Source organism: Homarus americanus, unplaced genomic scaffold (assembly GCF_018991925.1).
Source record: "Homarus americanus isolate GMGI-L3 unplaced genomic scaffold, GMGI_Hamer_2.0 scaffold18547, whole genome shotgun sequence".
NCBI classification, from domain to species: Eukaryota; Metazoa; Arthropoda; class Malacostraca; order Decapoda; family Nephropidae; genus Homarus; species Homarus americanus.
The window spans coordinates 413,991-427,422 of record NW_024725521.1 but is presented as its reverse complement, the minus strand read 5'-3'; the positions used below and the strand labels follow the sequence as shown (position 1 = coordinate 427,422).

The 13,432-nt window shown below is 36.8% G+C and overlaps 2 protein-coding genes across 2 annotated transcripts; one reads left to right on the top strand and one right to left on the bottom strand.

Annotated features, from left to right (window-relative positions):
- The first annotated feature begins 4,749 nt into the window (after positions 1 to 4,749).
- LOC121865195 (activator of basal transcription 1-like) lies at positions 4,750 to 8,215 on the top strand. The gene is made up of 3 exons (XM_042364511.1): positions 4,750 to 5,049; positions 6,030 to 6,219; positions 7,646 to 8,215. The coding sequence occupies exons 1-3, from the start codon at positions 4,863 to 4,865 to the stop codon at positions 8,082 to 8,084; spliced, it is 816 nt and encodes a 271-aa protein (XP_042220445.1). The 5' UTR covers positions 4,750 to 4,862; the 3' UTR covers positions 8,085 to 8,215.
- Positions 8,216 to 10,580: 2,365 nt separating this feature from the next.
- On the bottom strand, positions 10,581 to 12,927 carry LOC121865194 (mitochondrial import inner membrane translocase subunit Tim10-like). Its single transcript, XM_042364510.1, has 2 exons — positions 12,520 to 12,927; positions 10,581 to 11,963 (listed from the first exon to the last, which is right to left on the bottom strand). The coding sequence occupies exons 1-2, from the start codon at positions 12,690 to 12,692 to the stop codon at positions 11,846 to 11,848; spliced, it is 291 nt and encodes a 96-aa protein (XP_042220444.1). The 5' UTR covers positions 12,693 to 12,927; the 3' UTR covers positions 10,581 to 11,845.
- Positions 12,928 to 13,432: the final 505 nt, after the last annotated feature.

Here is a 13,432-nt window from a genome sequence, read left to right as displayed (position 1 = left end):
TTTGTTATTTAATGTTCCTAATTGTTTTTTAAATGAAGATTGTTTAATAGATTAGAATAGAAAGAGGATGTAATGGAACGGTATAGTCGTGGAGTGTACATCTACAGTCTACTGAGCAAGCTTGTGTTTCCATCATTGCCCAGTGTTTGAGCCGTTATATCTGATGACCATGAACCTAAATCTAGTATACAGGTACTGTACGTAAAAACTTTGAAATTTTGATTGGGGTAGATAATGATAAAGTGCCGTTTTTTTCTCGGGGAGGGGGGGGGGGGTCATAGTTCGTAAAATCTCATAATTCGTGAGGGCTAGAATCCCTAAAATTTCTGGAGATAGTACTACAGGGTATTTGCATGATAATGAATATGAAAGTGGAAGCGAGAATGCATAGAACCTATTAAAACCTGACCTAACCCACCTAACCTAACTTCCTAACCTGTGCATTGTCGTTTTGATTTTCATACTACAGGTATCATCCACAACATTTCTAAAAAAAAATTAGGAAATTCAATCTAATATGAATTGTAATAAACATGCCCAATGTGATCATCGTTTGTTTCTTGATAAGTAAACAAAGACCGCAGAAGCTTCTGCATAGCAGACGATGTGAGCCAAAACATGGTCACCAAGGGAGATCCGAAGGTGCCATAATTATGGGAAATATTGTACTGTATTTGATTTCTTTGCCTACAAAGGATGCAGAGACATGAAATTACTGCAATATGATCAGTGTTTTTACTTGTTACAGTGGTCCCTTGGTTAACGAAATCCTTACGAACATCACGTTTTGTTGTGAGCACCAGCTGATGGGCTAGTCTGCCAATTCAGTAATCTGTTCTATGTTTACATTCGTTTCCAGTGGAGTAAATATCAATAAAGTTGTACTCTTCAATATTTTTGCATTGTTTTTATATTAAAATTATTAGTCATTTAACATTTATTTAACATATTGATAATATATGCAGTACAGGGAACTAGTTTTTTGTGTGCCCATCAGATGCTTGACTCAGCCACAAGGTGTCAGTTGGGCTCTGTTGACAGTGGACTGAACATCTATTTTGTTGGTGTCTTGAATATTTTTGCATTTTTCATTTAAATTATTGGTCATTCTGAAATTTAGTTAACATATTGATAATATATAGCGCAGTGCAGTGTTGATTTAAATAAAATAATCTTGAATTACACCTAGTGAACTTAAAATTTTATTGGTGACATTACTGCACCAAGTATGGGTCCCCTGAAAGGTGATTCTCCCCCATCCCCCACTTCCTTCTCTTCTCCTCCACCCCCACATCTAATTCCCATCTTCATCATCATCATCAACCAGGAGCCTTCTACATATACACCTCAAAGTAAGTGTACTTTACTGCATTTTTTTTTTTTACTTTGTATGTACTTTTCGGTGAGCTGGAACCAATTACCTAATATCCCATTGAAACAATGGATTTGCTTAATTAAATTTTCGGTTAACGAACGACCCTCTGGAACGAATTGTGTTTGTTAACCGAGGGACCACTGTACTTTCCTCTTCTTTCATGCCCTGCCTACTAACAAATAATTTATGATTGAAGGATAGGCCAAAAAGAAAAAAATTACTACAATGTCATCAGTTCAATTTTATTACTCAGTATCATAACAATATATCAAAATTTGGTGTAATTCCACGAAGTCCTTCTGGTGATAATGGTTTCCTCCATCTTTACCTATACAATACTGTACTATACCAGTGCCAAAAGACCAACAGTTGGTTAAATGTAACTTAAGAAATCTAATCTAACCCAATTCTTGCTCCTTTTCACAGTTATGTCAGTTTGGTTAATTGCTTTCCTTCACTAATTTTGATGCCTTAAGTCAACTAATGAATGTATTCAGGACACAAAAATACAATATAAGTACAATAACTTTATTAAAAAGAAAAGAAAACATAAGGTAAAATGCAGTCAGTTCGGTTTGGGGCTAACCTAACCGACTGCATTGCCTTCCTTCAGGGTACAGTAGAACGTTGATATAATGCGAGATACGTTCTGCATTGCCTTCCTTCAGGGTACAGTAGGACGTCGATATAATGCGAGATAGTTCCAAGAAAGGTCGCTTTAAACCGAATTCGCACTAAATCGAAGTGTTGCTTCAATTGAATAATTTAGTTTGCTACTTGAGAGAAACACAAAATACTAAACAGATTGAGAGTCTACCCAGATGCACCTCAGCCCATCTCCTAGAATAAACAAAACATTGTTTTTTTGTAGTATTATGTTAAAACAAACACTCATACATCAACACAGCTAAAATTAAGGGATGTGAAATGGTCTGTTTACTGGCTGGGAAGATAGGGGGGGGGGGATGAGGTGATATGTTTGACAGTTGATGCCAAGGTCTAGTGCTTATTTATTTATCTGTCCTTTAGAGTGACTTTAAGTTTTTCTCTTATAAAATGTCACTGAATTTATATGGGAGAATATAATTAACATTAATGAAATTCTTATAAGATAGTGATTAATTTGAATATAAACATGCTGTAGCTCACATTAGACATACATTTTATTTCTAATTTAAGAATTTTATTAAAGAGTAAAAATATTTATCTTTTGTGCAAAATATATGACGGTTATATTCAAATTATTCGCTGTCTTGCAAGGATTCCAGCAATACAAATTTTATTCTCCTAACTTTAGTCTGTGACATTATATAAGATAAAAACTTAAAGCATAGAACACCAAATCCTGGCTTGGAAAATGGGGGGGGGGGGGAGAAGTGACAGTGACATGTTTGACAGTTGGTGCCAAAGGTCTAGTGAAGTATTTATTTGTATATTTATGTCCTTTAGATTGCATTTGTTTCTTGCTTATAATATGTCACAGAAGTGACCGGGAAGAATATAATTTACATTGCTGGAATTCTTATAAGATAGTGATTAATTTGAATATAAACATGCTATAGTTTGCACTATACAAAAATTTTAATAATCAATTAGTACATTATTTTGATTACATGTACAGTACAGCTTTGCCCTTAGGACAGTGTAGTGTGCCCAGAGAAACATTAGGCGCAAAATTTTAAATATGATGCGCCAGATTGACTCGCGCAAAATAGGAAAGATTCGTTTTAAATTAAAACATTGTCCTTAATTGTGGGTGTTGCTTTAAATCAATACCTGTACAGTAATCTTAAATTGAATCGCTTTAAATTGACGTTCTACTGTAGATATAATAAGGCAGATCACATAGATTGTAAACCCGAGCCAATTTTTCGTGATGTCAGGCACCACCAACATGAGAGGTCACAACTTCAAGCTCACCAAAGTGTTATGCAGAATGAAAATAAGGATATACAATACTGTACAGTAGCTACTTATTTCACACAGAGGGATGTGGTCTTATGGAACAGTCTACCAACTTAGGTTGTGGTCTTCAAAATAGTCCTGAAAAAGACTATCGAGAATGATGATGGGATGCTATACAGTCACAGACCTCCTTTCTTCTAGTTGGAATAGGTAAATTAGACGCTTTGCAGGTTTTGGCACTGTTTAAGATATAGATGGGTAAGTATAGTGTGAAATATATAGAACATACAAACTGTATTCTGTACATACTGAAAGTATGTGATCTTGTATGATAATTTCACTGAAAGAATATTTTATTTATAATTTATCTGCGTATTTACTCTTTCGCTGACACATTATCCCAGGTGTTTCAGCCGATATTTCCATAAACCTTCAGGCTTCAGCCATAGACAGTTGTTACTCTTCTTCTGTAATCTAGGCCAGGCAGATATTCAAAAGTATGTGCAATATTGCATCTCCCAGTTAAAAATCCTATCACCATCTACCAAGCCATGTTGGTAATTATTCAAAATGTGATTATCTCCCGTTTTTCATTGAAATGGGTTTCAAAATACGTACCCGGTTTTCACTGATTTTATTAGATGATACTTTATTATGTTGGTGAAAATTAAAAAAAATGGCTGAAATCATGTGCTAACCAAACCTATATCTTAACTCTCCTATATCTAGAAAACTAAGCATTTACACATGAAAATAAATAGAACTGAAAGTAATCAGCATAAAAAACTGTCTAAAAACACCCTCATAATTACTGAGCTGCTGACGGCTACTCTCGTATATTAGCCCTCACCTTACATTTACATCTGCCACATCACAGCTGATCATGCGACTGTAAAACTAAGACAGTAACTTAATTCGCCTGTATCTAGAAAGTGAAGCATTTGCCAAAGAAAATGAATAGAAATGAATCAGTAAACAAAACTGTCTAAAAACATCCCCCCCATAATTACCAAACCACTGGGGATCACGAGTCGCACATGTATTAGCCTGTGTTAAGCCATGACACCCTTTTCTACTCCTAAAACTCCCTTTCGTCCACCCTGTACCCTTGTATTGAACCTTCTTCACCCCTCACTTGCCATTTTACTTAATACAGGTACCGGCAGTGCTCATTAATTTCTGGCACACAGAAGGCTATATTATGTTATAACACTCCTATTTTGTTGTAGATGAAATAATATGGGAATAACTTTAGAACTTGGCAGTTGTATTGTTGATTTGATGCAAACCTTTCTGAAATCAAGTTAATAGTGTTCTTAAATTCCGAGTATTTTGCTCTTATCCTTAGTAAAATAATGCCAGGTATTTTATTATGATATATAAATATCTTTTGCGAGTAAAGAACACTTGCAAATACTAAAGAAAAGTGTTAGTTATTAGTTAGAAATTCTTTGTTATTGTTTTGGCAGTATGACCGTCCCACCTAGTGCTGCCCGGAGGACCATGTGATCCAGACAACAGTGTGAAGTGTTATGTTTAATAAGTAGACGTCCGTAATATATCATAATTTTCTAACAACAAGATGGAGGAACAAAATGTGCCGCCAAGTCACAGTGAAGGAAGCCCCTTTGAAAAATCAGTTAAAAAAAGAAAACCCGGGATAGTCTACCTGTCTACCATTCCCCCAAACATGAACGTGACGAAGATTAGAGAATATTTTGGCAAATTTGGCGAGCTGGACCGTGTATTCCTTCAAGCTGCAGAGAACGGTAAGCTTTTACTGTCCAAGGTTTACTTAGTTCACACACTTATGGTAGTTAATGAGAAATTTGAAGAGTAACGGTAAAAAGTAATAGTTTGCGACATAGCTTTGCTAGGAGCAACTTTAGGAAAAAATATGGTAAATTTGCACTGTCACACCACACTGTTAGAAAGTCAAAAATATATTTTTCTAGTGTATTTGTGTGTGTTTAGACCGAATGTGACCTTCATTTCTGGCGGAAATAAGCCGTTTTTTATCAAATTTTTTCGTTGGACGTTTTCCGAAAAAAAAAATCATGGCAAAATACACCTAAAAACACTAGAAAAACAAAAACCTAACCTAACTTAACTGACTCTCACCATATGATGGAATCACCTATTTCTTACCTTATTGGCCTGGTTCTTGTTCGTCGTTGGATTCTGAAATTCTTACACAACACTACATATGTTGGTCTTTGCGATATTTACATTCAGTCTTGCTCTTAGTACACTTTACTGAGGTTGGAAGAACACCATGCGATCGAAAAAATGCTATAGTTTCTTCGTTTTTTCCCAGAAACTCGCAATCAGCTCCATATAATTTAGGTGACACCCATCGCAGACTTCCATGGTCTAAACTGAATTTGAATTTGGAAATATTTGAGACCCAAAATAAAACTCAAATTTGATTGGGTCAAAAATACCACGAATTAAACCCCAAATCATTTTAATTGGTTGCAAAAACAAAAACGCGTTTGTTTGGCTGCGTGACGTGTACGGGAACGCATGCGCGTGATGATTTATGAAGAAGACACGCAGTGTGGGAGGTGAGGTAGGCGATAATGGTGCAAGATTAATGGAAGAAAATACTGGTATGTTAGAATTAATTACCGTAGATTATTTTGATTTATTTTTCCTGCTTATTTATCATATCCCCTCTTTTCCCACTTTTGCATGAGGTGGAATAAGTGAAGTAAGCCTCATGATGGTTTTTCTCTCTTTGTAACAGATAGATTAAAAGGAAACAAAGGCAAAGTAAAGAAGTTTAAGAAGAGACTACACTTCACAGAAGGCTGGATAGAGTTTAAAAGTAAAAGAAAAGCTAAGCAGATGCATCTTTATCTTAATAACCAACCTGTGGGTGGAAAGAAAAGTAATTCATATTACGACATGCTGTGGAACATCAAATATCTTCCTAGGTAAGTAAATTTATCTCTAAGTTCTTATTCTTGCTTTTCCACAAGTAGATATTGTTTAACACCATCATCTAACTGACTGCTTCCAGACTACCGGATGTCATCTATCCATCAAGTAGATACAGTAGTCTTTTTCTGGGTTGTTTTCATAATTAGTAAATTAAGGATCTGTTGAAAATGGCAATGTTGTTCTTTGTAAGAAGGATGTTGGCATCAACTCAGTAAACTGTGGAAAGTGTGTACCGTACACATGAGTTGCAGTCACGTAAATAGCACACAACAGGATGTTGCTGACTTTAAATGTCAGGGGCGGAACCCGGGGGTCCGGATCCCCCTTTCTTCAAAAAATTCCAATACCTGTACTTTTTATTTAATGAGAAAATAAGGAGCCTGCAATAGGCCGCTTGGCCAGTATTTTACTCAGGCATTTTTGTATCGGAAAAAGTATTTATTATTTACTGTTGACCTCAGAATGTTTCCTATTATCAAGTGCACATGGTCTCAAAATGCCCATGATATTGGTCAGATTTACAAAAAATTTCCGGGGGGGAGGGGTTCAGTGCCCCCCCCCCCCCTGATGTTCCTGGATTTGGCCCTGAATGTGCTTTATGTACAGGTAATCATGTGGTCATTCAACATTGGGGATACAGTTTATCCCTGTACAGTACTGTATTGTGTTAGTGAGTTCTGCTACAGTACCTGGGTGACAAGGTCAGTGCTGGAGGTGGTAATGGCTGAAAGAAGTTTGGGGAGCTGTTGCCTCTCTCGATGGTGAGAGGACCTTCTCTTTGCTCGAGGATGGTTGTATAGTGAGAGTAATGTATTAGTGATATTTTATGTAGTGGAGAGAATGGAGGAGACCACTTGGGTCAAAAGATGCCCAAGTATGAATGTGTAGGGAAAGGGAGCTAGGGGTAGGCCAAGAATGACATGGGGAGAGGTTGTGGTTAATTACCTTAGAGATAAGAATCTGACAAGAGTGGCTGCAAGAGGCTATTAAGTTGGGAGCTACCATCAGGTACTCATGGCTAACCCACTGACTCGTGGAAAATGGCCATAAACCAGTGATGGTCATATTAATGAGGGTGATGATATCTTTAAAATGTTAGAATAATGAATCCCCTGGATGGTGTTTACAGTACATTTTATTATTAAAAAATAACAATATTTGACATCCATCACTGTGTCAAGAGTGGTGTACAACTGTACACTAATGATAGTAATGAACAAAAAGAAGAGCAGTCACAACAAAGAATTGGATCTAGGAACCCCACTTTTCTGTTTTAGGTGTCCTCAGTCTTCAGCATAGGGTATGTAATTTTAACTCTGTTAATACAGTAGGATCTTTTGTAAACAGTACTGATGCCATAGTAATAAAATAGTGTTGAAATTTTCACCAATTGTATTTATTTGTCATTTACTCTTCAAGGTTTAAGTGGGCCTACCTCAAACAGCGGTTGGAGTATGAGCGTGAAGTGTATCGTCAGAGAATGGGTGCAGAGATCTCCCAGGTGCGACGTGAAACTGATCACTTCATCAAAGCATCTGAAATCAGTGAGAAGAAAAAGAAGAAAGAAGCAAAAGCAAAGAAGCAGAAGGAAAACATTGGAAACAAGCAAGATGATGACATAAAGAGCCAAAACACAGGTACCACAGGAAGTGGAAATATGTTTGTTTTTAAACAAAAGGAAACTGAAGATGTAATGATAAGCAAGAAAGAGGAAAGGAAGAAAAAGAATGACAAATTTAAGACTATGATTGCCGAAAAAAAGAAAAAGAGACGAGAAATGAAGAACAAGAAAAGAGAAATGATGAAGAAACCAGAGGAAGACTTCTTAAGTTCAGTGTTTGTAGGATCTACCAAGTAAATGTGACTAAAAAAAATTATTGTCTTTCTTTCCTAGAATTAATAATTTTGAATTTTGCTTTTCTGTTCTTGAAGCATTGATCTGTATCTTAAACAGATTCTTCAAATGCTATAATGAAATGCACTCTACCATCCTTTATTTTTATTGCAAATTATCCTTTATTAATTTTCAATGCTTCTCTCTCTCTCTCTCTTATCAATCAGAGTACCGATCTCGAATTTGAGGGTTGGCAACCACAGTCCTCCACTAAACTTTTTGGAATCCTCCAAGATTTTGTATCTCTCTGGGGACCCAGATTTTAATTTCATTCATCCATTCTATTAAACTATCTCATGGTCTTTCGACGCAAATCGCATTTGCCAAGCGTTCCCATGCTGGTGCGACCCTTCCTGCTCAGCCATATCTCACACTGAAAGCACCCTTCCCAAAAGCAGAAACAGTGGACTGGCCCTATCAAGCACTTAAGGTCCTCCCACTAGCCTCATGGCCTGGCAGAGGCATCTCTAAGGGTGTAATTTGGGTGTGGATTGCTCTACCCAATGTATACTAAGATTGTCTACCCATTTTCTTCCAAATTTCATGTCATCCATTCACTTTTAGCCTCGTTCCTCCCATGTCCTATAAGTTCCCCCCTCCTATCAGGAGCTGTAAAACTGAAGACTTCTCACAAACAGTCACCGGCCCTCCTAAGCTCACATGATCTTCTCCTGACCTGCACACACACTATACGTATATACATCCGCCACTGATCAAACTAATTTTTTAGTTTTATTTTAGCATAGTTTTCCTGAAACCTGGCAAAGATTTTGCTCATTGTCGTCATCATTTCATGGCCACTTTCTACGTCTGCATGGGCGAGTTAGCTGCGGTTACCTGATGGTAGCTCTTCATGCTGCAAGGTCTCTTGTCAGTCACTCTTTTCAGATTCCTAAAGGCCCGTTCACATGATCGAGCAGTGCCCGGCGGGCACGAGCTAAATGCCCGTTATCGGGCAAACCAACGGAGTGCCCGTGCCCGTCGTTGAGCGAAATCATGGTCCGCCTGCCTGGTGGTTTGCTGCCGGATATGGAGCGACAACTTTAAGTACTGCAAATGTGATACGTATTTGTTCCCCGCTTGGTCCAGATGTCCAGTGTATAACCAAATAAGCTTATGCAATGTACATTATTGGCGTGACAATAAACAGGAGATTGTTTGTATTGTGTAATGAGGACATTCGTGTGTGTTCTTTGTTCCTGCCGCTCTCCTCACTCTAGTCCCATGACTTCCTGTCTATGCATCTCATAATTCTAACATTATTCAATGAATTTTTATGTACTACAAATCTCACTTGCAAGTAATCTTCCTTGAGTACTTCATACATGGCTTGACAAGTTGCAGGTATTATGTGAGACAGACTTTGTTTTGATATCCTCGTTCTATACTGAAGTGACGTGTAGGTGCACTCAGTTGAAAGATATACGAGTGTTGCCTCTAGACGAGCCTCTGCAGATATACTCTCCCTCATATTGGTATCCTTTTTTTTTTTTATATATGGTTCCACTTTCGCTAGAAGTTTGCAAAAAGTGTTGGGGTCCATTCTCATGTAATTGATGAAGTCTTGCTCATGCCCATCTTGCAGTTCACATAAAATCGTGGCATGATTTTCCAATACTTTTCTTGACCTAACCACTCTTTGCACCATTCCCTTTTCTGCATTTGGTTCTTCTTTTTGCACATAGCGGCAATTATTATAGTACACAACGCTATGCTCTTCGCTTTAACTGTCCGGCGATTATTCCTGCGACACACCGCACCCGCCGACCACCTACTAGCGCCCGACTATGACTGCCTCCAACCACTCCATTGTGTACAACACACAGGCTTTGCCCGGTAAACGGACAAAGCCCGCCAGGCACTGCTCGATCGTGTGTACAGGGCTTTACTCTGTCATTTCTTCCCTCTCCCCATGTCATTCTTGATTACCCTTGGCTCTCCTTCCCTCTACATTTTGGTTCATGCACCTCTTGATCAAATTGGTCCCATCCATTCTCTCCACATGCTCAAACTATCTTAGCCTGCCTCTTCAGAATAATTGCCCCCAAATGTTGTAGTTATAATTAGAAGTGCAGGTTATTTTATCTTAGAAAAACATTTCATGTGAATTTATCATAGTGGAAGGATGTATGTTATTCCAGCTCTGTTTAAGTCATCTGATCAGTGATCATATCATTTCCACATCCAACTAACAAATTACAGTACTGTATAGGCATATTCATTATCTTGGGCTGTTTTCAAGCAAAATGACCCCTCCTGTACTAAGCAATTACATTATTACTTGTAAGATCCATATCTCTACCTTTCTCCCAAACACTTCAAGATTTTTTAAAACACCAGAAAGTGCGTCTTTGAAAAAAAAAAAAAAATACCGGTAGTAAAGATTGAGCTTAAGTTACCCAGCTTCTCAGGTATAATTCACCACACAGTATAAACTGAAAGGTTCAAGTGACAAAGGCCTTTACATGTTGAAATTATAATTCTATTCTCTCTACAAACTTCAGCAACTTCCATTATCCTCGCTATAAATATTAAATGTAACAGTAATACATACTCTAAACATCATTTTTTTTTATCATTTAATGTACTGAACATTCTTCACAAACTTTAGGATGATCTGCAGCAAAGCATGGATGAAAAAAATCCCAAAGATCATATGCACAAAGATGTTCAAGTGACCACTTTAGAGTTTGTAACTGAAGGTGGAGTTGCCTTTGTCAAAAGTCATTGTCCAACCAAATACTGTATCAGTTTAAGTTTGTTCCAGACCAATCAGATCAAATGCAAACAATGTTGTCTGTATCCAAATGCTATAGCTATACTTTCTGTAAGTAGAATAACATTTTACAGATGCAGCTGTTGTTAAAAGTAACATTATGCCTGAAAGATGCCTGTAGCCATTGTAAGTTATTTCCTTTAAACCAAATATAATTATGTACAAATATATGGGCATCAGGTAAACATAAAAGGCCTGTTTCTTTGCTTTTACTGCTAAACTTTGGAACCATATCTTCTCACATCTTTTAAATCGCTCTGACCTGTTCCTCTTTAAAAAGTAAATTTTCTACAATGTTAACTCCTTTGACTTATTTTATCTTTAATTTCTTCTACAAGGCCATTTCACAGCTGTCACCAGAACATTTCATATCTTTATTACCAGTTTAAAACCTGAACAGAGATTCTCAATGGTTTTGCCTGAGTTGTATAGCTTTATATGCATGACCTTTGGTAATACACAGCTCCACTGGTAGTACTCTGGACTTCCAATCCATCACAGGTTCTGTCCCATGGCTGATATGATTGGTGGGGTGTTATTTGCACTTCTCACATCAAGGCTAGGCTAAGCTAACCCTCCTCACCCCATATTGTGGGAATGGTATAAAAGATGCTAGCAAAGATAATTAATACAATTATATAAAAAATTACATTGTCAAAGACTGCACTGTTAACATATGAGTTAATGTGTACAAAATCTATAAAAGAGCATACAGTAATGAAGTACCGGTATACATATATACATTATAAAAAAATCACTGCCAATTATTTTATAATTTTAGCATAAAACAGAATCACACAGCATAATACTTGCTGTATCAGAAGCACCTATGTATTATGTACACTAAATGACTGCAATTTTGCCATGGTCTCAGACATAATAAACTCAAATTACTTTACAAAGACTACGAACTTACTTTCTTTACAAAAATCATTATTACTGTCAGACATTATTTAACAAGTCCCTGTTCTGCTGCTATTTTTTTCAAGGCTTCTTCATCCTGGGTGGACATTTTCTGTAGTTTCTTTCCAACACGTTCATGAATTTCCCAATATTTGGCCACACACCTGCAAAGTAAGTCTTCATTTAACCACATTTTTTTTTTAATCTTGCAAGTCTTTCGTGCTGTGATGAAGTGGGGGTGATTGCAACTATGAACAAAGCCTCCTATCATTCATTCTCTCAAACTCCAGCAATGTGTTTTCAACTCGACATACTAAGAGAAAACTCATGTACTGCACAGTATTCAAAATTTAGAGCAAACAACCTATTTTTCCAGGCTAAACTGGGGGTGTCCAAACTCATTAATGTGGTAGGCTATGGTCTAATTAAAGTACAATACAATACAGTATATCCTGGGTATCCAAACTATTATATTGTGTCTAACTACGTGTACTTAAGTACCTTGTACATTCAGAACAGAACATAAACACCAAAAAGTGACCTTGAAAAACCAGTGTTGGCAAAAACCATTGGTTTAATAAAAGAAAGAAAGCATTGTTTTTTAACCCCACCCCTCCCCCCCAAAAAAGAAAGCTATTCTTATTTAAAAAAAGTCCACAAATATTTCACATATACTGTACTGTACTGTACAAGTATATTGCTTCATAAAAAAGATCTTACCTGTCAATACATACTGCCTCTCCTTTGCCAATTTCTGAATCTTTATATTTTGTTGGGATGCACTTTTTATGGCAGGAGTTTGTCATTCTTGTGTACATGTCGGACATCATCTCAATCTCCAGGTCTTGAACCAGCTTCATCTGGTCCTCATTAAGAGCAGGTAAGCCAGCCATCTTGCTGATTTATTCTTGTTTTAATTTTTAAAAGAAGAATGTAGTTTGTGTTTGTTTACTGAGAACTGATGTGATATTTTGCAATATAAGAATGTTATGGAACTGAGGTACTGTATATCTTTATCCAGTAAATTTTCTCTTTTGTTCGTAATCTCCAGTATTCGCGTTTCTCATGCGCTCTCGCACTTTCATTGACTCCCGTCGTTGAGCTTCAATCACACCTTTTGTGTAAACAAACCCTCCAACACCCAGGGCTAATATACAAGACCTGAAAAGAAATAGAATCAAGGTAAAAACATGGTTTGTAATGGCAACTTTCAAATAATTGATGCTTCTGAACAACATAAATGATACAGTGTACTGTAAATGATGAATACACATTTTTTTGACGAGAGGGGTGGGGGGGGGGGGGCTTAATATTACCCTATACATTCTTGAAAACTGTGATGGACAGTATGTTAGGTCCTGTTTAATATCTTCTTTTAGTATCACCATATGAAGAAAAAATGTTTTGACAACACACAGTCAATAAAAACCATGTTATACAAATGTGTAGTATTTTACCATTTTTTACTTTGTGGTATGTCTTCTTACAGTGGGTTTAACAAGAAATAAGCTCATGAAAAACATACTGTACAGTACTGTAGCTATACAATCAAATGATACTATTTCTTCCAATATTTAAGTCATAAAAAGCCTTAATTAATAGTTTTTCTCCCAGTTGGTTGTCATGAACAAAG